This window comes from Mycena indigotica (assembly GCF_014461135.1).
Source record: "Mycena indigotica strain 171206Taipei chromosome Unknown Mind.scaff0001, whole genome shotgun sequence".
Taxonomy (NCBI): Eukaryota; Fungi; Basidiomycota; class Agaricomycetes; order Agaricales; family Mycenaceae; genus Mycena; species Mycena indigotica.
In genome coordinates this window covers 1868023-1891554 of record NW_023503000.1, presented here as the reverse complement: position 1 = coordinate 1891554, position 23532 = coordinate 1868023, and the positions used below count along the sequence as shown (strand labels likewise).

At 49.2% G+C, this 23532-nt stretch overlaps 7 protein-coding genes across 7 annotated transcripts; 4 read left to right on the top strand and 3 right to left on the bottom strand.

Moving 5' to 3' along the window:
* Positions 1–162: 162 nt before the first annotated feature.
* On the top strand, positions 163–1626 carry MIND_00045800 (F-box domain-containing protein; the record flags this gene model as incomplete). The annotated part of the gene is made up of 1 exon (XM_037357425.1): positions 163–1626. The coding sequence occupies one exon, from the start codon at positions 163–165 to the stop codon at positions 1624–1626; it is 1464 nt and encodes a 487-aa protein (XP_037225335.1).
* A 60-nt stretch (positions 1627–1686) lies between these two features.
* Positions 1687–2924, bottom strand: MIND_00045700 (RPOLD domain-containing protein; the record flags this gene model as incomplete). The annotated part of the gene is made up of 5 exons (XM_037357424.1): positions 1687–1832; positions 1879–2115; positions 2164–2593; positions 2641–2748; positions 2799–2924. The coding sequence occupies 5 exons, from the start codon at positions 2922–2924 to the stop codon at positions 1687–1689; spliced, it is 1047 nt and encodes a 348-aa protein (XP_037225334.1).
* A 62-nt stretch (positions 2925–2986) lies between these two features.
* MIND_00045600 (uncharacterized protein) lies at positions 2987–9533 on the top strand (the record flags this gene model as incomplete). Its single annotated transcript, XM_037357423.1, has 32 exons — positions 2987–3010; positions 3058–3261; positions 3313–3433; positions 3481–3522; positions 3569–3619; positions 3666–3706; positions 3756–4056; positions 4104–4423; positions 4468–4565; positions 4612–4722; positions 4772–4788; positions 4836–5940; positions 5994–6057; positions 6107–6302; positions 6353–6383; positions 6433–6484; positions 6534–6671; positions 6717–6909; positions 6965–7253; positions 7298–7326; positions 7373–7600; positions 7650–7852; positions 7900–8021; positions 8068–8100; positions 8149–8264; positions 8314–8685; positions 8735–8881; positions 8933–8968; positions 9019–9109; positions 9159–9265; positions 9311–9416; positions 9467–9533. The coding sequence occupies 32 exons, from the start codon at positions 2987–2989 to the stop codon at positions 9531–9533; spliced, it is 5055 nt and encodes a 1684-aa protein (XP_037225333.1).
* A 1765-nt stretch (positions 9534–11298) lies between these two features.
* MIND_00045400 (Peroxin/Ferlin domain-containing protein) lies at positions 11299–12703 on the top strand (the record flags this gene model as incomplete). Its single annotated transcript, XM_037357422.1, has 3 exons — positions 11299–11962; positions 12011–12447; positions 12497–12703. The coding sequence occupies 3 exons, from the start codon at positions 11299–11301 to the stop codon at positions 12701–12703; spliced, it is 1308 nt and encodes a 435-aa protein (XP_037225332.1).
* A 20-nt stretch (positions 12704–12723) lies between these two features.
* MIND_00045300 (uncharacterized protein) lies at positions 12724–13993 on the bottom strand (the record flags this gene model as incomplete). Its single annotated transcript, XM_037357421.1, has 4 exons — positions 12724–12797; positions 12841–13015; positions 13064–13636; positions 13691–13993. 4 exons carry the CDS (start codon positions 13991–13993, stop codon positions 12724–12726), a joined length of 1125 nt encoding a protein of 374 aa, XP_037225331.1.
* Positions 13994–14811: 818 nt separating this feature from the next.
* On the bottom strand, positions 14812–16253 carry MIND_00045200 (uncharacterized protein; the record flags this gene model as incomplete). Its single annotated transcript, XM_037357420.1, has 4 exons — positions 14812–15145; positions 15194–15297; positions 15355–15744; positions 15792–16253. 4 exons carry the CDS (start codon positions 16251–16253, stop codon positions 14812–14814), a joined length of 1290 nt encoding a protein of 429 aa, XP_037225330.1.
* Positions 16254–16365: 112 nt separating this feature from the next.
* On the top strand, positions 16366–23481 carry MIND_00045100 (uncharacterized protein; the record flags this gene model as incomplete). The annotated part of the gene is made up of 14 exons (XM_037357419.1): positions 16366–16428; positions 16487–16671; positions 16718–18313; positions 18364–20145; positions 20198–20777; positions 20828–20959; positions 21006–21395; positions 21444–21518; positions 21565–21715; positions 21768–21864; positions 21916–22054; positions 22099–22325; positions 22373–22793; positions 22840–23481. 14 exons carry the CDS (start codon positions 16366–16368, stop codon positions 23479–23481), a joined length of 6480 nt encoding a protein of 2159 aa, XP_037225329.1.
* Between the last annotated feature and the right edge of the window lie 51 nt (positions 23482–23532).

Here is a 23532-nt window from a genome sequence, read left to right as displayed (position 1 = left end):
TCGCCTCAAAATTTCTCTCTCCATGATTGCATGCTGGGTCGCCGTGCAATTCAGCTCAATGCACGCCGTTTTTTCTGGATGTCATGCACTCGGCGGCACAATGTGAGCCTCTCAGCTACCGTGGCTGAGGAGCACAAATCAACGCAAATCACTGCACCCCTCATGGAGTTTCTCCAACTTGTCAAAGATGAGCAGCAGCCAGGGATTGGTCTACATATTCCCTCCCAACCCAAAATTGCGGAAAATATCATCCACTTTCTAGTTGAGCGACGCCTTTTCCCACAGGCGCTCACGGTCTACCAGAACATCATCACTTCAGGCTTCATTCCGCTGCCCTCCACCGACGCTCTCTTCCTTGCCGTCATAATGAAGACGTCCCAAGCTCCCGGGCACGTACAATTAAACGATTTCAAGAAGATAATGGCATACCCCTCATTCACAGAGTCCCACCTCCTCGAATTCCTCGACCACGTTGAAAAGCTAGAAATTGATCCAGACAGTTGCTCACAGCTCGTGCGTCTCTTCATAGACGTCAAAGGAGAGAACTCTACTCCCTCGCGTTCTCTTCTGATGAAACTGATTGACCTCGACACGAAGGCGGGTAACTTGGAGAACGCCTCACAACTCATCGACGACTCGTCATCTTCATTCGACATACCTGCTGAACCTTACGCTCGTGTTATACGCTCCACCAATCCAGGCGACGATGAAGCAGTTGACTGGATAATGGATGTCATGCGCGAGAAAGACGTTCCAGTGCATATTCTCGTCTTCAACTCCCTTATATCACGCCAGCGACGGTCTTTGGGTGGAATACAGCGAGCTTTTGCCTTTTACAACATCATAATGCGTTTAGCTGCGACCACGCCCTTGAAGCCCGATGTTTTTACTTACAAGCAACTTTTCCGCATGCTAGGCTACCATTACAAGCAAGACTATCGGCCGAACACATCGCGTAACCTTCAACGAGTATCCGTGCTCACTCGGCCGCGGCAACTCTTCTATGACATGATGATGCTTTGGTTTAATTCCAAGCTGCATGCTCCCGCTTCTCATAGTCTTGAAATCCGAGCGACCCAGATTCAGAACGACGAAGCTGTCCTAACCGTCGCATTGCGTGCTTTCCTGTACCTGGATGACTACTCTGCAGCCATTATCACCCTCGAAACATTTCCAAAAATCGGTATTCCCATCACCGAGAGGCTCTACTTTGTCATCCTGCGTTACCTCGCACGTAAAGTCTATTATGACGTTCTTGTCTCCCGTAAAAAGAAGACATATCCAGTTGTCGCTCATTTTATGTTGGGCAGCTTTAACTCGTCCAAAATCATAAAGCGTGACCCTACAGCAACTTACGAATGGATCATGCAACGTCTGCTGGAGAAACACTGCGACACAAATGGACGTCAAGGACGGGTGCCTACCGTCGCAGAAATTTTGGCCCAGGATGTTGCCCGTTCGGGGGAACCATGTGATGCCTGGCCATTGGTCAACATGCTTCGTCGATGGCTACAAATGAACGCCTCGACGACGAGGGAGCCTTGGGGTGGTTTTTGGAGAAAGAGAAACTTGTCGGCTGTAAGATTTGAAATGGTCCCACAACAAGTCCAACTATGGCAATGGTAATAGCATTATAATGCCCTTGTTCTGTATTATTTCTCAGTCCCCAACGTGTATCTCTAGTGCTTAACCCATTGTGACATCTTCATCTGCAGGCCGGTCAAGCAAAGCTTCCGCCGCACGCTTGATGTTGGCTATTTTGTCACGCATAACGGAGATTGCCTCCAGCAAAAGTCTTTGCGGAGGGTAGGCGCTCTCTGACTCTATGTTGACTGTGTTGACGTTAGGAGGAGTGTGTTGATAGAGAACCCAACTTACAGAGGAAATGGTCTCTGACCCGACCAAGCTCGACGGAGCCCTCGAACTCAGGATGTCGCAGAACCTCGCGACTGACAGTATCGTTTCTTACACCTTGTTCGTCCACACTGACCGCTTTTGTTCGAGGGTCAACACGGATGACTCCAGGGGAGAAACAATTTTGAAATTTTTCGGCTAGGTGAGGTGGAATGGTCTTTTTGATGTTGATATGAGGCAGTAGTCGATAAGAAGCCGTAGCTGAAGCAGCATTGGTCAGGTAATCAGTCAAAGATAGTAGACACTCACCAACTGGACTGAACTTTGCATGGTCTTTTCCAACACCTTTGATTGCATGTAGCGTCATCTCGATCTGTTGACCTGGTCGCAGTTTTGCCAAAACGATGTCAGGATTCAGTGGACCTGGCGGTTTGGCCGCGAATACGGCTTCCTGTTCACCAGCCGGCTCCCAAAGGAGGTGACGGGAAAGAAGTTCGTGGTTTTCGTAGAGTTGTGCGGGATCGGTAGAGTCTTTTGGTGCATCTTTTCTTCGCGTGCATCCCAATGTGAGGGTAAAGACAAGGGTGTTTCTGTCGGTAGCTTCGTCACCCACTCGCATTTCCATCATGGCTGGATCGACATTCAAAGGGATCAAGCCAATTCGTTGAGACAAAACCTCGTCTACAACCACACTGGTGTTGTTGTAGACATAGACACTTTCTATAGTTACAGTCGGAACCTGTTGACTTGAAAAACAGGCTACAGCCAAATTGTCTGACTACACACCTCTGCTATCATGATCCTCCGGAATGCATTGGCTATGGAAGCATCGACACCAACGAGGTCAAAGTCGATCGACCGGTTTGAGACGCGATAAATTTTTACGGTAAGATTCTGCCCTTGCGACACGGGTTGGTTGAGTTTGGGGTGGAGAAGAGACAGACCTCTTTGAATGCGTCTAGATTCCAGGAGTTGTCCTCGTCTGGATAGTAGCCAGGAAAGTCACGACTCGATACGTCCGTGACGCGTTCAGCTTTTATGCCTACAAGTCGTCGTGGGTCGATGCTCATGAAGAAAAGTTAGCCGATCAATACTTGTGACCCGAGTGCCTTGGACTCATTACGCAGTCGGCATGGCCCAAGCTCGCGATGCCCTTGTGGGTACTGTGCTCATGGAATGCACACTACAACTAACCTGTTCAAGTGGGCAGCTGGTCATGATGAAGCTGTCGAGGTCAACCAGCGAGCACTTATCGACAAAGTTCTCGCTCGATATAGCGGTGAATTCACCGTATTCAGAGAGCTGCTCCAGAATTCGGACGACGCGCAATCTAAGCAAGTAGAAATTCACTTTCAGTCTGTCGTTTCCGACGACGCTATCACACTACCCAACCTGAAGACTGCACTCGTATGTCTGTTTCATGGCGCCAATTTCGGTTACCAACCGCTCTCTGGCTAGTGTCAAACTTGGATATTCAAGAACAACGGGGTGCCTTTCACGGCGGTGCGCATTATCCACCTGCTAAAGTGGGACTTGACCATTCTCCAGGCCGACTGGAATCGCCTGAAGAAGATCGCCGGTGCGACTTGCTCCTAAATGTCCTCCATGCCACTCACATCTCTACAGAAGGCAATCCGGATGAGGATAAGATTGGTGCTTTCGGTGTTGGTACGCCACCAACCCACGGCACCTACACCCAAACTTATATGTGCAGGCTTCTATAGTCTATTCTCCGTTACAGAGCAGCCCTTAGTCAAGTCTGGAGGTAAGTTGAGGCTATGATTCCCGATTTCAACCAATATCTTTCACAGCTGAATGGATGGGTTTCTTCTGGAAAGACGGCAAAGACCAGGTTGGTAAACATCTGAGAGTCATTGCCACTGTGTTAATTTTACCCCCAGCTTTTCGCGCGACGGGGTGCGTTGCCACCCGATGATACTGCACACGATCAAGCTTGGACCTCGTTTGAAATGCCCTTGCGACAACCCGTGCCTATGCCTGTGGCATTCGACTTTGCGCGGTTTCTGTGCTCATCGATCACTTTCATGACCCATCTCTCTCAAGTTCGCGTCTACTTTGATGAGAAATGTTTGGTGAAGATATCGAAACAAACAGGCATTCCAAAGGCGCTAGGTCTTCCCAAGGGTCTCCAAAGCCGGAGTCGCTTAGGAACAATGAATGTAGCTGGTATCAGCTCGACATGTAAGCATATCTACACTTCAGACGTTTGGTCCCATCGTCGTCAACAGCTCTTCGCATTGAAGCAGAAATCATGAGATGGGTTTATACTTCAGGTACCGAAAAGCCTAAACCTCAGTCAAAGCAACATGAGAAGCAGTCCAACTTTTTTAGCTGGTTTAGTTTCAATTCCACGCCTCAACGCGAATCCACCCCACTCCCCGAACCTCCGGAGGAACCCGCAAATCTTCTGAAGATCGTCGAGACAAGTGTATCTCTTTCCGTTTTCTCAGCCCAAGTGAATGTCCGACTGGACAAGGCCGCTGCCGCCGAATTGCACAGAGCCACCAAGAAAAACCCTCCCAACTCACTCAAATACGATCTTATATATGTTTGTCGTATCAGTGCAGGGTTGGCCGTACTTGACTTTGTTAGACAGCGAAAGATGAGTACGACGCGAGCAGGAAAGAGGACGAGCTGCAACCATTTACAACTGGTAGCGTCTTTCAAGGCTTGCGCGCCGACTTGGAAGGGTAAGTACTGTGAGCAAAAGAAATGCTCTCCAGTAATGCTTTCCAGACTAGCGACACGTATGTTCATCGGACATGCGACTGGTCAAACCACTGGACTTGCCGGTCACATGAGCTCGCGGTTCATCAGTACAGTCGAGCGTGAATCATTGGATTTTGTGTAGGTCGCTGCTTGCTTTCTCGTCGACTCGATCTGACATCTCGCATAGGGATCGCCATATCGCAAGTAGGTTCTACGGTTGTCTCCCTTACACCACTCAACGAGTAGTGCAGCTTGGAACAAAGAGCTGCTATGGGTCGGGGGATACCTGGCCCGAGCTGCTTATGAGCGTGAGCTATCCGACATTCGCGAGCTTTGGAGTGGCTCTGTCAAACATGTTTCATCAAATGAAAAGGACGACGAGTTGCAAAAATGGTTACAAGGACGTGCACTTCATGCTCTATGCTTTTTCACATTCCATCCCTCGACGCCTTCCGCGGATGTTTCTAGTCTCCTCGAAGCAGCATTCTTCTCATGCGGTTCAAATCAGGACTTTCCGCTCATTTCTACTGTCGGCGTCCGACAAGCATCTGCAATTCGTTATCCCAACCCCACATTTCGTTTCCTCAAAGAGCTTCCTGTGCTGCCAGACAGCGTCATTTCAGAGGCATCTGGCATTGTGAAATCTCTGCAACACCGTGGCTTAGTCAAGCCTATCACATTCCACGACGTCTTGACTGAGTTACGCGCTCGGCCATTGAACGAAGTTGACATGATAGCCTGTCTGAATTGGTGGATTCAGTCCTACAACGCAACTCCAGACCAATCCATGCTGTCGATTCGCTCAGAACTGTTGAGCGCGGCGGTACTTATCATGGAAGACCAAAGGGTTCTTCAACTCAGCAGCATCAAGCACATTCTTAACCCACGGTCGTTTATTCCTCTGGACGGGCCCTTGCCTGACGATCTACTGCCTGTTGCGATCAGCAAGCATTTACCCATCGCTTCACTTAGCAGCGCATTTCCGTGGACTGATCTTCCAATCCAGAAGTGGTTGCGGCATATCTGCGACGTAAGGGCGTCGTGCTCTGTAGAATTCAACTTGTCTGTGTCGGCAATATGGGCTGAACGAGTTCTGGTAGTACTCGCTTCGGCGTGGCCATCCCTGTCAAACGAAGTCAAAGCAGAAATCAAAGATATTCTTCGCTCTATACCATGCATTCCCACTTCAGCGGGGCTTAAATTGCCTGAAGAATCTTATTTTCTGAAGGCGGATCTTTTCCACGACCTTCCCGTAGTCACATTTGCATCTGGAACAACTTTGAAACCTACACTCGAACGCGTGCTCGAGGCGCTAGGAGTTCGCAAGCATGTTGATCTCCAAATTGTTTTCAATCGGTAAGCAGGTGTGATCTGTGGCACCTTAACGTCGAAACTGATCGCCTTTGGAGCATGATCAAAACCAAGGAATGGTCCATCTTCGAGCTCACTCGTTATCTTGTCGAAGTCAAATCAGTTCGTAACAGGTTCACTGTCCCTTGAATGACACAACTAATCTCAGTAGTCTTTGACTCAGACAGAATGGAATCGGTTAAAAATGACCGCCGCATTCGTCCAAGAGGCAAACCCTGGCGAGGCCTCTGAAAAACGCAAACAGTCTTGTGCTAAAGACTTGTATGAACCATCAGACACATTTCGTCAGCTAGGACTACCTGTGATAGACTGGGGTGAACACAAATGGCGTGCGAACTCAGATCAAGGTAAGGATGCCAGTGTCTCCATGCAGATGCATTCGCTCAACACATTTTAGCCAAACTCTTGTTCGATCTTGGCTTACTTCGGTAGGTGTCTGGTCAGATCAGCGCAACAAACTTTTCTTACGTAACTCAGCTATCCTCCACTGAAAGTTTTGATCAATCTTTGTGCAAACTCCGATGAGAAGGTTCCGTTCACTTTCTTGGCTTTGTTTTGCATGTTTTTATGTTGCCTAGACCAGGCCTATTGCTCTGAAATACCTCATTGATAACCTTCCAACGAAATATCTTGACTATGACCCTGGTGATTTCTACGACATCCCCTTCCTTCCTGCCTTGCGCGATAAAATGCCCACCATGGGATCTCCCAAAGAGGTAAGCCATGTCGCTTGATATACCACCAGTAACCCCATAATGCAGGTTGTCGCTAATGCTGAATATGTCGCCTTCGGAGTATATCTTGTGTTTGCTCTTGGGTCGGATGCAGCGCTCAAACTGAAAATACAACAAGCACCGCCTACAACTCGCATTGTCGCTCTCCTGGAATCGACTCGTCCACAGTCCCAACTTGAAGCTCGGAAATGGTTCACCATTCTAGCTGGGCGAATATCAGGTGAGACATAGACTACAAACAAAGGTTTAAACTTGACAATTCGCCGTGCTTTTAGAATTCTCAGGGTCCGAGCTCAAACGACTGTCGCAAACTGCCATGGTTCCCGTTACGAAAGATGGCAAAGAATCGTCACTGCAATGGTTACCCCCCAGCCAGTGTTTCTTTGGTCTGAACTCCCAGGCTGGCTTCCATTCTAAGATATTCGTCTTTGTCGACTTCGGAATAACCGGCAATAGATTCCTCGCCGCTTGTGGAACCAAAGATTCACCGAGCATCGAACAAGTGAGCCAGATGTTACTGGCAGACCCTCACCACTTCTATAAACTGGCTGATTCTCCGACCAAGTTTGTTCCATCTTCTCGCGTTCACACAAACTTATAAAGTGTAGCTTCCTTTCTGAGCTTCGCAACCTCGCAAGTATGTGTAATCTCATCTTGATCGAATGATCTAATCAATGATCTAGTCAACCACCGATCAATTTCTTCTGCTACACTTGCCAGGATGAAAACGACACCTGTATTGTTGGCTCTCCACAAGCCTGCTTCCTCCGGCGACGTGGAATATAACGACAATCCGATCGAGCAGTATGATCTCAAAAGAGCTGATCAAATCGTTGTCGTCGACGACAATAATTCACTGCAATATTTTGGCGAGTTTCTTTATACTGCGCCGCAGGAGGACATACTAGAAGGTATCTGAGGTCATTGGCTTCTTTCTTGTGTGTGCATTCACGGTCCTAGAATTCTACCTTCTCTTGGGATCGCGAAAGCTTAGCTCTCTTGTCAAGGAGGAGTACAAGACTAGTGCTGAACTTAAAGACTCTCGGGTCTCCGCAGAAATTAGAGCATTGATCTTGGAGAGACTTCCACTGTTTTTGCATGAACACACGCATGCCCGAACGCGAGTCAGCTTCAACTGGCTAAACAACGACAATCACTTCGTTGTGCGTTATCAACACACTTGTTTGGGCCATATTGAGCCTTCTTGTAGGTGACTAGCTACGGAAAAGTTGCGGTAACTAAAACGATCAACTTTGGCGATATTCGGAAATCCAAAACGCAAGAGGCGTCTGCAGTGGCCAAACGAGTCGGCAGCGGTCCTATTCTTCTCTGGTATGAGCTATGTTCAACCGATTACTATCACTCAAGGTCTGCGTAGGATCGCCGGTAACTCACAAGTGGACATGTACGAGTAAGATATACCTCATGTCCGCCTGCGTCAATGACTGAGAGTTTTTAGAGTTGCAACGTCACTCAATCGTCTCTTGTTCGACTCCCCAAAGACTAATGATGCCCTTTTGTTCATGACAATACTTTCCACCGATCTCAAGGCTTTGAAAAGACGTGGATATAATGGTATTTTCTGCAGGGTCTCGAGCGATGTCACGATCTTGACCCTCCTCAGTTGACAGAATACTGAAACAACAGCATGCCATTCGTCAAGAAGCCCTCGCACAACAACAAGCACAACAGGCCAAGCTAAATGCTAATAGTAATCAGCTGATCTCCGCACCACCTGCTCCCGCGCTTCCATCGATACCCACCACCACGACCACCCCTCTACAGCCAACACCAGCGCAACAAACAAGCAATAGCCCACCGGCAGCAGAGAAGGCTCCTCCTCTGTCAACTGGAGTGATGAGCTCGTTGAAGCGACGATTGAATGCTACAATCCATCCAAACGAAAAATCTGGTGGTCTTCCTCCTCCTCCCATACCTGATAATTCCCGCCCACGTCCGTCCTCCTCCAAGTCCGCCACCCCATTGAGTCACATTTGTATGCCGCGCCTTTGGAAACTTGCAACGAAAATTCACTTTTTTCCAAGCGTCTAACATTAACATGGCAATCCAAGCCTGCCGCCCGGAGTCAGGAAACCTACTTCGAAACCGCGAACAAATGCAGCAAGTGAACGAGTCTCTGAATGAAGGCTACTGCGATATTTCAGGGCGAGCAGGCGATCTGACCGCGGTTGGTCAGTCAAAGTTTTAGGAACTCGACTATGACGCGTTTAACCCTGTTTTAGGTGAAGTCAGCGGCATCAAGGTCTTTGCATCGCACGGTGATTTGCAGTCATATATTATTCGTTTGCTATTCTGACCTTTCGCATAGAGGTGCCAAATCTCCACGCCCTTATACCGTCCAAATACGACTCCCTCAACCGATTTGCACCAATCATCCGGGGGTTGGCTCAAGTATATACGTGGGTAAATTCACAACCGAACCACCGGCACTCACAACAATCCGAGCAGTCTCCCTCTAACGAGCTTGCATATTTTTTACGATGTTGACGGTGGTCTGATTGCGTTTAATCGTGGCGGCAGTTTGTTTTTGAATCTAAGATTCTTCGAGTCTTGGCGTAATGTTCTTTCCTTTCTGGTGTTTGATGCTGATGTGGCGACAGACGATGCTGATGTGAAGGCTGGACGAAGTCGGGCAGCGTACATCTCTTGGTATTTCACGCTCGCTCACGAAATCGCCCATAACCTCGTCCAACCACATAACTCTGAGTAGAGCTTTTCTTGGCGGGCAACGAACGCAACTGACTATATCTTAACAGACACGAGTTCTACTTTTCTGCTATCTGCGAGAAGTACTTTGGCGAGATCTCCAAGTTGTTAGCATAAAATAGGAATAATTCATATCTAATCTAATTTGATCGATGTGTCACGAGAAATTTGTCACTTGTCTGACTCTCATGAGTCTGGTCGCTGTTGTCCACTCTGAACATGAGTCGCCGCAAACCTAGCCGGACATACCGCTCTCCAGTACCCGGTATCTTCACTCGCCGACGAATTGTACATAATCTGCCCAGCGCCAAAATCGCCAGTCAACCTACGAATAACGTGGTTGTGAAGTCGGAACCGCACCCACGCAAGACGTTTCCCCTCGCACCGAAGCTTCCGTTATATGGCATATACCATCCACTGGGCCAAATGGCGCTTTCGGTGGAACCGCTGGATCCAGCCATATTCGGCCACAGTTTTGTCGAGGAAGAAGGATCCAGACGCTCTGGCCGAACGACGAATGAGGAGCATCTATCTGTCAGCGGAGTCGTGGCGATTGCAGCTGTAGCTGCCAGAGAGGTTGCCAATCCTAAAAAGCCGCGTAGGTCGACCAAACGACGCCGTGATGAGGACGAGTACCAAGCAAAGCGGTCTTCACGACGACAACAACCGAGTGAACAAGATGTTGACTTGGAGGAGACGTGATTTTTTAAATGATTATTTCTTGATTTACAGCTACTTGTTGTTGTACACGACGTGTTGTACAGTACTATCATGCGGGAGGCAAGAAGGAACCCCAAAGCAATGTGGAAAGAATACCCCAAAGCAGACTCCAGGTAACCCAAGCACGACCCCATTTGGGTTGTTGCACAAGCAACCACGACGCAGCCCAATAAGTTATAGGGAGTGAAGCTGCTTGTCGAAGTACAATTTGGGTATGGGAGGCCAAGAGGTAAATGGCACACATCACGACGGCGTGGATCGCATGAGGGAGGATGGAAGGCGAGAGTGATGTCCTTCCCATAAGATACTTGAAACTGAAGGTGCAAATTAAAAGCAAAGGGGGAGCTGCGATGATGAAGTTGGGCAACTGCTGGATTGTCCAATAACGAAGTAGGCCCACATTCCAATACTGACTCTGAACATGCGAGTAAATCAGAGGCAGACGTTGAGTGCACCAGGTTGGCGATGTTGGATCATTGCAAAAGGCAACATAAGCCGCGTAGTTGTGGGCGATGAATGGAAGAAAGGGTAAGGGGGAAAGAATGGCGCAAGTGCTGATTGCGGAGAAGGATATCTGATATGGACCATGAACTAAATCGTAAGCAGAAGGCAGTGATAACGCACTTTTCGATTCAGCGCCGGCTGGACAACCAATTCCCATATGATGAATCCACTCAACATGAACCCGTTCGCGCGAAAGGTTGCTGCCACAGTGAAACATATAGTAGCAAGAAAGTAGCGCGCCTGGGTACAAAAGAGCATGCCTTTGTACGAGAAGTACGTGAAGAATGGTTCCGAGTATGGGGCAATAAACAAAGTAGCCGGACTACTTGGGAGCAAAGACAGCAAGGTGGCTAGGTCTGCTAAAGCGGGGGACTGGAGATGATGAAGAGAGAGTTGATGCATAGTCTTGGTTGCATCAACAGAAAGAGCGATAGCGAGGAAGGTCGGCGCGTAGGGGAACATGGAAATAAGCGCGTGGATGCTGGGGAAAAAGGCCCATTCATGTTCGTAGACATATCCGTTGCGGGCCACGTGAGCGAAGTGGACGACATCCCAGCGAAGGAGGAAGTCTGGTGTTCCAGCGTCGAATGTCGGAAATAGATGGGCAAAAAGTAAGAGGGTTAATGCACAAACGCGAGGAAAGAGAGCAAGTTGTGACATGCTCTCCTTACCCATCAACAGCATCCTCCTTGGACTCGCGCCATCGATACATCTCTTTCGTCGCTTTCTTGAGGTTGCAAATTCCTCCTATCAGGTCTTTTTGCTGTTGGGTGTCTGGTGGACCGTTGTCATTCTTGCCGAGCCGGTCTTCCGGTATTGGTTGCCCATTCTCTGTGCCGCCCTCCTGCTGCTATTATCAACACAGAATGCCAGCCAACCTACTCTAGCCTCCGAAACAACCCTCCAGACCGCTGTTGCAGATTTAACCGCCATCGAGGCGCTTCTTCCTTCCCTTCCCTCATTCCCTCCGACGATCACCGAACCCGCCACACTTGTACGAGCCTGTGCTATCCTCTATATCCCTTACCTCATCTTGACGCTATACTTAATACGTCTTCGCGTTCTTGTTGCTATCGTTGGCTCGGTCGTCTTGGCCTGGAGGGCACCATGGGCTGTGATGCTCCGCAATTCGTTGTGGCGTAACGCCTGGATACGTTGGACAGTATACCACACATCCGCCATCTTAACTGGTCGCCCTTTGCCTCTTGCAGCTCAATCCGCTATTTCTACTTCGACCCTGAACTCTACAAAGTCCCTTCGCTTTCTTTTTACTGTCTACGAGAACCAGCGATGGTGGTTGGGCCTCGAGTTTACTGCAGCCTGTAAGTCTCGTTGATTGGTGTTCATGTGATTGATTTTGTTCTGTTCAGTGCTTCCCGCAGAACGACCATCTTGGTGTTCCAAGTCACAACAGGCCGTTGCACCTCCAAACGCCTTTGTTCTCCCTGAAGATACTACGATCTTCCTGCCGGATAAGGATGGAAAAGGACGTGTTAAACGACGAGCCACCTGGTCATGGGAAGAAAACGAATGGCGTGTAATTGTCCGCCGCGAAGGCTCACCTTCATTGACTCGCGTCGAGAGAGCCCTACCGAGCGACAAAGAAGAGAACCCGGGTCTCCTCATGAAAGCAGCCGTCAAAATGCGTGAATCAAACAGCCAATCCTCGCTGACTGAAGAGCCAGAAGGTGAAAAGCCCGCTGTTGAGGACCAAGAAGAGGAGGAAGATTGGGTCACTGATGAAGATGGCTGGATCTATGGAGACAACAAATGGGAAAAGCTGAGCGCGAAGGGTGGTATGGGCAAGGTTTGTACATTTTGGATGATAACCATCTTTAGCTCTAACCTTTCAGCAGTATACGCGGTTCAGACGTTGGACACGCGTGGCAGTGGTCACAGAGTCAATTGAACCTGTTGCTGACGGTGAAGTCGAGCAGCGACCAACTGTCTCTGCCAGCCCTACGACAACCACACTAACAATGTCTCCACCGGGAAGCCCAATAAGGGAGGAGAGTCCCCTTCGCCAACGGCTTAAGAACGCGATGCACAAAGCCACGATATAGTAACGTATCTGTAAAATTGTCTATTCAAGAATGTCGTCATCAAATATAGCAGTCAAAGGCACTCCATCCTCTCGGATGATTCCACGGTACATGCCTGGACCTCAGTTTTCTCATGAAGATGAAGACTTGGGACGCACCAGGACAGTTTAGCGCGAACACGGCATTTTTCTGGTTGTCCAGAGCAATAATACCTCCAATGCCGCCATTTTCACGGAGTTCGTTGACAGCATAGTCTGCTGCTTTCTGGAGCGATTCACCCAGGTATCTGACTCGGTGTGCGATTGTAACTGCTGTTGAGCATCTGATAAAATACTAAAAAAAACGCGATTAATGATCTTTTAGCTGAGCAAACAGACCCACATCGCCATCACCAGTTCCGGAAATTCCAACGGCTTGCTCGGACGAAGTCCCCCGTATTCTATCGAGCAGCCTGTTGACCCATCCCGTTGAACTTGGCCATTGCTCTGCCCAGAAGCCCGACCCCATGTGAGGCGTGTCGCCGATCCTCCCCACCAATTTGTTAGTCCTGCCGCCGGTTGAGGTCAAGGATGCAATGCAGCCTCGAATGTCTAGGGCCACTGCACCAACCGTCCCAGTGGGTTGCAGGTCAAGTAAGGGCAATTCTTCGCCGATTTTCTCGTCGTCATCGGGTAAGCCCAGTCCCCGGCGATGCTCAATCCAGCGTTGTTTTGTGAAAAAGTAACTGGATGGCACAAGCTCTTCGCCCAACGATTCAGCAAGCAACTCTGCAGTTGGCCCAGAGATGAAAGTATGAGGCAGCAGAGTCGGTGCCATATACAGAGCGCGAGCAAGTTTACTTGGGTTTTTTACGTGCGAGAGCAGAGTAATCCCGACCCCCCGTCTTGACACCGGAATGCCAGTGTCACCAGTGGCGGGGGGTTTCGAGAGCATGAGTGATGTTTCCAACTCGTTCTGTGAAGGGTTGATTAGGAAGGGTTTGATTACAAGCTAGAGGCGCCAGTTTACCTTACCAGCGACATTAAATACGGCTCCTTTGCCGGCATTGAAAAGCGGGTTGTCCTCTAATACGCTGACTGTGGCGACTGTTGCATCCATTGCTTCGCCGCCAGACCGCAGAACCGCGTAACCGGCCTCGAGGGCAGCACGAATACCCATTTTGTATCTGACGCGTTGCTCTGGAGTAGAACCCTCTCTCGACATGGTTCCTGCGCCGCCATGCATAATCAGAAGATAACCTTTGTGGTCGTTATCGAACATGGCGGTCACACTGGTGACAAACGTGGGATTCCACAATGATGGCTGCTCCATGATTTGTTGTAAACGGTCAAACAACTGATGGTGTCTTGCATATTGCGAGGTTCCTACACAGTGGATTGATTCTGAACCTGATTAGTAGTAGTAATTTGTTCGTTTCACGCGTCTACTTTAAGTTATTCAAGTGTAAAACTCCGACTTGGTGGAAAATTAGTCGAAAAAATCCCAAAAAAATTCTTTCGTGGTTTGGATAACGCTTTTCATCAAAATGTCCCATTTTTGAACGTGGATATAGCCCCATGGCCCAGCTGGTTAAGGCGCACGACTGTTACTTAATCTCAAGTCACGTGATTTGATATGGTCGCAATCGTGAGATCGTGAGTTCGAGCCTCACTGGGGCAGTATCGTTTTGCTGTGGTCCCATTTCGACGCATTCCTTACGTGTATTTTCTATTTCATATTCTGACCCTCCTCAGTGGTCCCAAAATCCCTTGAATTCGCTAAGATATAGACGTCGCGTCATTAATTTCCTTTTTCGGACGCGAGACGTTTAGGTCTGAATCGTATCTGTTTAAACCAGCTGGGCCATGGGGCATGATTGACTGACTGACTGCCTGCCCCATTCGCCGTACTACTCGATCGATTCCATTGGATCGGACCACGCGCTATACCCAAGTCCTGGCATCATCGGCAAGTTGACGACAAGGCGCAGTGCGTGGGGGGCTGGGGCTTTGCGTTCAAGAGACTTCCTTGAATTGACTTCAATGTTGCAATTGATCGTACGGCTAACTCGTGCTTCTGAGGTTGCAGGCCGCTCAATTCTCGCGGTCAACTCGTCATGAAAGCGCCTCGTGTCCAGAACATAAATGATGCTACAAATCAAACTTTACAAGTTCTTCCCCACCACCGCGATCTATCTTGACCAAACGTTTAGCTACGCATGCATACAGCACCCTCGTAGTGCTCTGGCCTCCGACAACAATTCCTGTTCCTCCACTTCGACTGGCCTTGTCCGCCAACAGCTCTCTAACCTTAGTCAGCGGTAGTGAGTACTGCGGGCCACTCTCAAGGAGATGCAAGAGGAGGTGGGCGGTGAGAATTTGCTGAGGGGTTGGGGCAGTTGAGGTGTGTGTCGACAAGGATGAAATGGTTGTCGAGGGAGAGGCTGGAGTGGGAACAAGAGAAGCAAGCGAATTCAAATGAGCTCTAAAGGCAAGTCAACACAGTGATTCAATGTAGTCAAACGGCTCTGACATGGTCTCTTTTGCATGTGGAGGCTTCCGGCCTTCCCCAGTCCCAGTGGTGTCGTAAGAATGCCCAGGCATTATCAGATCGCCTACAGTGGCCCATATCTTGGTCTGAAGTCAAGTATTAGCTTTTTCTTCAAGTTTGGCGTTAAACACACAACCACGCACCACCACGCGTTCTACTTCCGAATTAACGCGGACTTTGCCTTTTTTCGGCGTCTCTATGGGAGAAGGCTTGACTGGTGATGGCGTTGGCGATGGGGGGACAGCGGGGGTTTCTTGAGTGATCGTGTCTTGCTCCTCCAGGATAGCGGTTGGTTGCTCTTCTTCCACAACACTGTCCTCAATAGGTGTAGAAGTATCGTTGGGGCGGTATATTCGTATAGGCATCGCAGGCGATGAAACTGAGATGTCGGCTAGATCAACTTGTTCGTCCATAAGCAGATTGTCCGTAAATCGGAATGTACGAGCGGCGGCTGCCGGAGTGTGGAAAGTGTCATCCGGCTTTGAGACTGTTTTGACAGGAGTTGTGGGAGAAGGCAACCTTTTGGGTACGACCTGACTTTCTTATGTTGGAAAAACCAAGTAGATCAACAAAGACCGACCTGCTTCTTCTTCAAATCCGCTAGCTTAGCTTGAAGCAAAACTATGCGCTCTTGTTCCTTGTCTGCAAGTGGCTTAATGTCCGACAATTGAACTTGTTCGAGTGAGTCAGTGAGATCACGAATACTCTCTCGGGTCGCGTCGATTTGGTCGAGGATCGTTAAAACGCGTGAACGGGCGCGTGGCATCTGACGGATATGGTTATAGCGCTCGATGTAGCTTAATGCCGCCTCCGCGTAGATCTCTGGGTCTTGCTTTCTAGGAAGAGAAGGACCGTGGAACTCGACACGCTTGAGGTTACCCGTGAAAAGGCCATCCTCAGAGGCATCTGTGTCGCGAATCAGATCTCCTAATGCTGTGCGTAGTATTGCGTTTGTGAAAGTCGTTGAAGACGCGGATAACGCGCTTGTCGCTCGTATGGCTTGTACATTCTGCGTGAGGCGGTCTAGGTTGTGGTCTAACATTGTCACAGGCGTGTGACGACTGGTGACTTTCAATAATTCATTCCTTTCTGCCAACAACTCGTCTGCTATCTCTTGCGACCTTGACGGTGGATACTGGGCGAACAAAAGCTCTATGGCCGGGCAGTGGTCTCCCCTCCCTCTTATTGTCTATGGCTTCGTGTCCCATCCATTGACGGTACGTTGATTTTTTTTTGTCAAGTGTTACTCCTGCTCACATATGCATCTTTTACTAGGTTGGAGCCCGCGAGCAAAGCCGCTTCTCAACTAGGAATCGACTTTCTACTGTCACTGAATCTTCGGCAGGGGAGGACCATTTCTTGCACCGTGACGTTGTGGCGTTGGAGGTCGGAGACGAGATCTACGCGTTTGAGAAATATACGCCACGTGGAAAGGAAGTGGAGGGGATTTGGTATCGAGGGTGTGTGTGTTTGCTTTCTTACTTGGGCTGCAATTGAAAGGCATAGTTATGTCGTTTGCACCACTCGACGACCAGCAGTAACTTGGGCGCTTGGTTCGGACCCTTCTTCGTCTGCCTTAAAACCCCCCCAAAAGATGGAAGAACCTCACCAAGTCTTTATTGGGATTTTCCCCGCTTCTCATGTCTATATCCGGGACGAATTCGCGGACGCAGAGGGCAAACTGCCAGAGTTGGCCGCCACATTGAACGGCGGAAGTTGGGCTTCAAGCAACGCCTCTCATGGAACTGCTAGTCCCGGCAGCTCATTCATGCAGTGGTCTGGAAACAAACCAAGCTCTATCATGGGCAGCGTTAAAGAGGAAGAAGAAGAAGACTTGGATCTCTCAGCTTCGGCAAAATCATTTCGTATCGGACCTCCACCCGATCTTTCGCGGTCTCTTCGTTCTGGTCATCCAATATACCCTCCAAGCCTTAGGTCAGCTTCTGTTCGGTCTTCTTCTCCAGCCGAATCCCAGTCCCTTAAACCACTACCCCCTCGACCGTCACTCAAGTCGGGTGGTGATACCGCGGCAGGCGCGAGTCAACCTATCGTGGACGAAATTGCATCAGCTTTGCGCGAATGGCACACCTTCATGTTCCAATATCTCGCTCGTCGCGACTATAAACTATTCCATGTAGTCCGCGAGCACATAGAAATTCTTCATCTTGGACGTCGGCAACTCCTGGCCCAAACTCTCAATGCGGAGGAAGCTGTCAACATGAGGCGGGACTGTGTCGCACGTCTTGTTAGTGGAAATATTTTGCAGGGACTCGACGTAATCGTTCGTCATCCAACCTGGGGGTCACTCGTCACTGTCGATGTTGACGGCCAGGCAGATCAACACAGCTGGGTCAGCGCTGTTCGCATGTACTCAATGCAGGTCAACCTTGCGTATCTTAATGTGCCTTATGCGGATTCGTTGCCGCTTGCTAGTACTGAACATATCACTACTAATTCACTCCAAACACCGGCTCACTCCGCGTTCCCCGATTCCGTTCACCATAAACCTCGCTCACTTTCTCTCGGGAATTCTGGCGACTCCGTCCGCCCAACAGCCAAGTTTTTCCACATCTACTTGGACCTGCGTGCTTTCGTTGCATCTCCTTGTGCACCAGGAGAAACAGTCGAACTTTTTTTCTCCCTCTACAAACGTTCTGGACAGTTTATCACAGAAGAGTTCTGTGCTATACTAAATCACAACGGTGTCCTTGCACGTGATCCCTCCAAGCGAATCCGTACTCTGTTCACTGATTTAGCCCCTTCGGACGTACAAGACCCGGTTTACTTGGTCTGTCGTATTGTTAGAAGTGGCGCCATGAAGACGACCGAACTGGGCAGGCAAGATAGCCATGGTCTTCGTTCAGACGGGGATGGACCTACCAGTCCCCGTGCCAACGACTTCTCGTCCCCCTTCCGCAGGCCCTTTGGATGTGCAATCCTAGAACTAACTCCACTTGCTCGAATGAGTACAGACGACTCAGATGCGACTCCTGCTCGAGAGTTTCAAATGCCAATATATGTGCCCACCAACGAAGCGTCGTTCTCTATGATGCATCAAAACATTATCAGCAAGAACACCAAAGAATACGAGAAGTCGCCCAGGTAAATCTCATTCCTGCTTGAAAAATCCAATGGCTCATTACTTGCGATAGAGCTGAATCAATGGCGGTTACAGTCAAGATTTTCCGTGGCGACTCCGCTATCATAGTCAAAGAAAACACATCGCTTCTACAAGATACCCCTCATACTCTTCGACTTGGCTTTCCTGACGTCGTATTCCCTGGCGATGTGCGAAATGAGTTTTACATCAAACTGTGGTCAGGTGAATTCTCATCTAGCAACAACGCATCTGGCCGGCTCAGCGTTGCTCAATTCGCTCGGGGCCAAATGGGACCCCCGTCAAATAATGTTCAGGTCACCGTTGAAGTTCGCGACGAGGATGGTCGCCCTATTGAATCTGTTGTCTCGCAGGGTAGCGGAGAGCCAACTATGACTCAGTTCCACTCTATGGTCTTCCAGCGATGCAACGAGCCAACCTTTGGCGAGTTGATTAAAGTGCAACTACCTTTACAAGGCATTCCACAGTGGCATCTGTTTTTCACTTTCCGCAATCGATCAGGACGAGATCGAGGCGCACGTGACTCTGAACGACCATTCGCTTTTGCCTTCCAGCCACTCTTCCCGGATCGGCGTGCCTTCGTAGAAGACGGAAGTCATACCTTGGTACTATATCGAGCCGATAAACTGTCACAAGTTCCCCCAGAAGTTTATCTCACCGCTCCACCTTGGCTTGCATCCAACCAGCGGCATGATCAGCTTATCATACCTCCAGAAATGCAGCGTCTTGCTCCTCCGCTTCGGGATACGCTTACCCTCCGCTCTTCCTTGTGCTCCACCAAGTTCACACAGAATCCTGTTCTTCTGAGTCTATTGAGCTGGGACAAATTGGCGGATCGAGAGTTGCTTTCCACCGTGCTTACCAAGTTCACTTTCGTTGGGGAAGGGGAGATCGTTAAGTTTCTGCGCGATATCTTCGACTCTCTGTTTGGCATCCTTGTTTCCGCCAACAATGTTTCCGGCGAGATGGATGAATTGGTTTTCAATGCACTGGTCACAGTTCTCGGCATCGTCCAAGACCGTCGTTTCAGCAATTTTCAACCAGTTTTGGACGTCTACATTGAGCAACACTTCAATTGTGCTGCCGCGTCGTCACATATGGTCCATTCTATGACTCGGCTGCTCTCTAATCCTACCTCTGCGGAAAGTGCTTCACCTCTTCGGGCAGCTCTCAAAGTTTGGCACTATATCTTCAAATTCATAACACGGGCAAGAGAGCTTCAGAAAGCAAAGGAACTTGGAATGGGTGGTGGGGCTACAGCTGATCATTTTGAATCGAACTTCAAGAGAGAAATCCGTTCTCACCTGGCTGAAGTAACACGCATGATGGCCGCCACATCTCCTCCGTCGATCATCGGAACGCAAACAATTGCCCTCCAACATTTCACTTCAATTCTCCCCGAATTGGCGAAAATATTCTCCACCATAGAATTGGTTTCCATTGCCACCAGCTTTGCCAATGCAGTGACCGTGGGCAAGGGGAAAATCGTGATTTGGAAGCTAATCATGTACCTTCACATTGTCAAGGGCTTTTTGTTCGACAACCCGGAATCGCGACCCCTTCTCGTCGAAGCTGTTGTCATATGGATCAAACCTCATTTCGGAAAGTATGACGACTACAACACGAACGAGTCGGAGAGCGTCAAAGATGCAGCCCGCATCAACTGGCTAGAGAGCATTCGTCTTTGCGTGACAATCGTTGCCGTGATGCTAGACAAGCTACAACAATATCTGGTGTCTCCCTCCATAGCTGGCGATCGAATTCGACATCGGAAGGAGGAAGATAACGTCGAGAATCTCCTCCCTTTGATCCCAAGGTCAGTTTTTTGTTCGTCCATCCCTCGAGCCCCTGACCGAATATGACCTTAGATTGCTCGAGTCTTATCGTGAATTTCAAAACTCAGCATCCCGCAAAGCTATGGAGCGCACTCGGACCTCTTTGCCAATGAAGAGCAACATTCCCGTCACATTCCCCGAATCATATCCGTTTTCTTTGCTGGCTCAACTTCCCGAAAGCCCGCGCGGTCCTTTGACTCCCGGCGCTTCTGATACGGAAAAAGTTTTCAATCCCGGGCTAGGAGAGACGGCCACAGTTCTCCTTGTTCTGATTCTTTCGTCGCCGACGAAGCATATACTCAACTTTTTTGAGCTCAGCCTTGATATCGAAGGCCGAGACCGCTTTGTAGCATTGTTGTTGCAATTTTTCCGAGTGGCGACCTCGATACTTGAGAATGATGCTTTCCCTCCGACCTGGCTCAATATCAATGTGTTGGCGCACAAAGTTCTTGTGAAGATGATGGAACCAATAGCTGCTATAATGGAGAAGGAGTTTATTCCGCCACAAGAAGAGCAGGCCCAATTCAAGACCCAGCTCTGGAAAGATTGCTTTTACATGTTTCTCAAGTTGCTGTCTTCAGACCAACTAGTTATTGAAGAGTTCAGTCCTCAGGTTTGTGTTTCCCCCTGCTCGTTGACCTAGATTGCTGACCACGTCTTTAGAAATGTCGAGCTGTGTGGCGCTTAGCCGGCGATATCAGAGGCGATGGTGCCTCTCTTCTGCTCACATTATGGCAAGGGCTTGGATGGGCAGAGCACCCCTCTACTGCTGGTGAACCAGTGACTCGATACGGTGTATGTCAGAGTTACTTCCGTGGTTGAGTCTATAACCGGGTTTTAGGGTTACCAGGTATACCTTCATCCGCTGGTCGGTCAAGTCGTCAATCTCTGCTTGAGCCACCACGACCAACTGCGCAACAATGCCGTCCAGATGCTCTACAGTATGATCGTATCGGAATATCACCAATCACAGAATTTCGACGACATCGAGAACGAACTGGTCACACGATTGGATTCGTTGTTTATGTCAGACAGCAAAGGCGACGACATTTCGCGAGCCTTCTTCATTGGCCATCTCCGGCATTTGTTCTATTCTACTGAAGTAGACGATGGGCTGAGAGAACGGGTCTCGGTTTTCCTCGACTCTGTTGACCTCTTCCTTGAGCTTCTGCTCAGCCTGCGCGCTTTGCCCGAGGGCGATGAATATGCTGATGACCGCGTCATTGCTACTGTAAGTTGCCAGACATCGCATTTCTGAGCACTCTTTGACCCGCCCTAGCTTCGTTTAATGAACTTTATCCGTCGAATTGGTCGCGACGAAATCTATATCAAATATGTCCACCAACTCGTCAATGTGGGTCAACCACTGCTCCCTTCATAGTCACCTGACTGCTTTTTAGATGCATCTGCAGTCCCAAAACTACGTTGAAGCGGCCTTGACTCTCAAATTGCATTCTGACTTGCATGAATGGGATCTGAACTCATTTGTTGGCCCTATGGAAGACCTGGGTCTTCCACAACAATCTCACTTCCATCGCAAGGAGACCCTATGTCTGTTAATTCTAGACTATCTAGGCACGTTATTCACGAAGAACCTGATGAGATCTAACAAACCACACAGGGAAAGGTAAAGCATGGGAGAGTGCCATCGACATCTGTAAAGAACTCGCATTCCAGCATGCAGAGGTCACTTTCAATTAGTAATCCAATCGCGCCGTCCTGCGTTTTCACAAAGACTAATATGTGCTTAGCGGTCGACTTGCAGAGATTCTGCGACACCAGGCTGCCTTACTGGAACATATCGTCACCGACCAGCGCTATTACCCGGATTATTACCGAGTCACATTCTATGGTAGCTTCCCCGCTGCGCTGCGAGACAAGCGCTTCATTGTAAGAATTTTATGCCATCATTACTCTATCTAACAGTGGTCTAGTACCGAGGCTATGAGTGGGAGAAATACGGTGCATTCTGCGAACGAATGTTGAGCAAACACCCCGGAGCGCAACTCTTGAAGACACCAGGAGAGCCATCAGTCGACATCAGATTCGGGCACGACCAGTACATCCAATGTACCGCTGTCACGCCAGAACCTAATCGTTCACTTCCTGTGTTCACGAATCCCGATGCGCCAGTTCCTGTCAAGACTTACTACGAGCATTCGTACGTTCCTTGTGATTATTTTGCGATAGAGCATTCATGTTGCGCAGGGCTATCAATTTGTTTAGCTCGTCACGCCAACTCAAGAAGATTGGGCGCTCAGGCATCGAGGAAATCTGGGTGGAAAAAACCTACTTCACAACGGAGGAGGCATTCCCCACGGTCTTACGTCGGTCCGAGGTCATTGGTCTGGAAATCATCGAGATTTCTCCCGTGGAGAACGCTCTTAGTGAAGTCGAGTTAAAGACCAAAGAGCTCGCTGCTCTCAACCTCAAATATCAAGCACTTGCCAAGACGGCTCAACCAGTATCAACTAACGCTCTGGCCATGTCTTTGAACGGCGCCGTAGACACTCCAATCAACACTGGTCTCTCCGCCTATCGGCAAACTTTCTTTGATCCAGAATACGTGGCGCGACATCCAGAACGCGGGGAGCTCGTTGAAAAATTGAAATCGGCGATTGACGAGCAGGTATGTACTTGCTTATATATCAATACCTCTTCTAACCCTTTTATAGGTTGTTGTCATTGATCATTGCATGAAGCTTCATGGCCAGCTGTGTCCACCGGAATTCATTCCTTTCCACGAGACACTAGAGAAATTCTTCAGGAAGAATTTCCGCGATGAAATCAGACGCCTGGGTCTTGACGTTCCCGATCCATCTTCTCCGTCCTATGTTCCTCGCCAACCATCTCAATACCCATCATCCACCTACGAGCAATCTGTGAAGCGAAGCTTGACCTCGACGGTCTCTACTACGAAGCCTCGTGCGCCGTTCTTTATCCCACCGCTACAATTGGGCACGTCTGTGATCAGCCCTGTCCCAACATCACCAAGGTCTCCCATCAGCCCTCCAGACATTATCCACCAAAGACAAACACCTCTACAAAGGCATCTAGCCCATCTTGCACGCCATGGAATCAATGGTGTCTCATCAGCGCCAGGCGATACTGGAGGGAGTGATTCCTTGTCGGCCGAGTCGCCTCACAATTCCTTTGTCAACGTTGGCAACGGTGTCCATGCTGTTTCCGGTGCCAAAATGTCTGGAGCGTCTGTTGCCACGTCAAAAAGTTTTACTTCATTCGGCTCTCTCAAAGGTCGCTTTTCCAGGTTTGGGAGCTTGAACTTTGGTCGCCGTGGTGCGACTTCTTCATCTTGAGGACAACTTATATTCTGGGAATTTCCTCCGCATTTTGTAAACTTAGACACA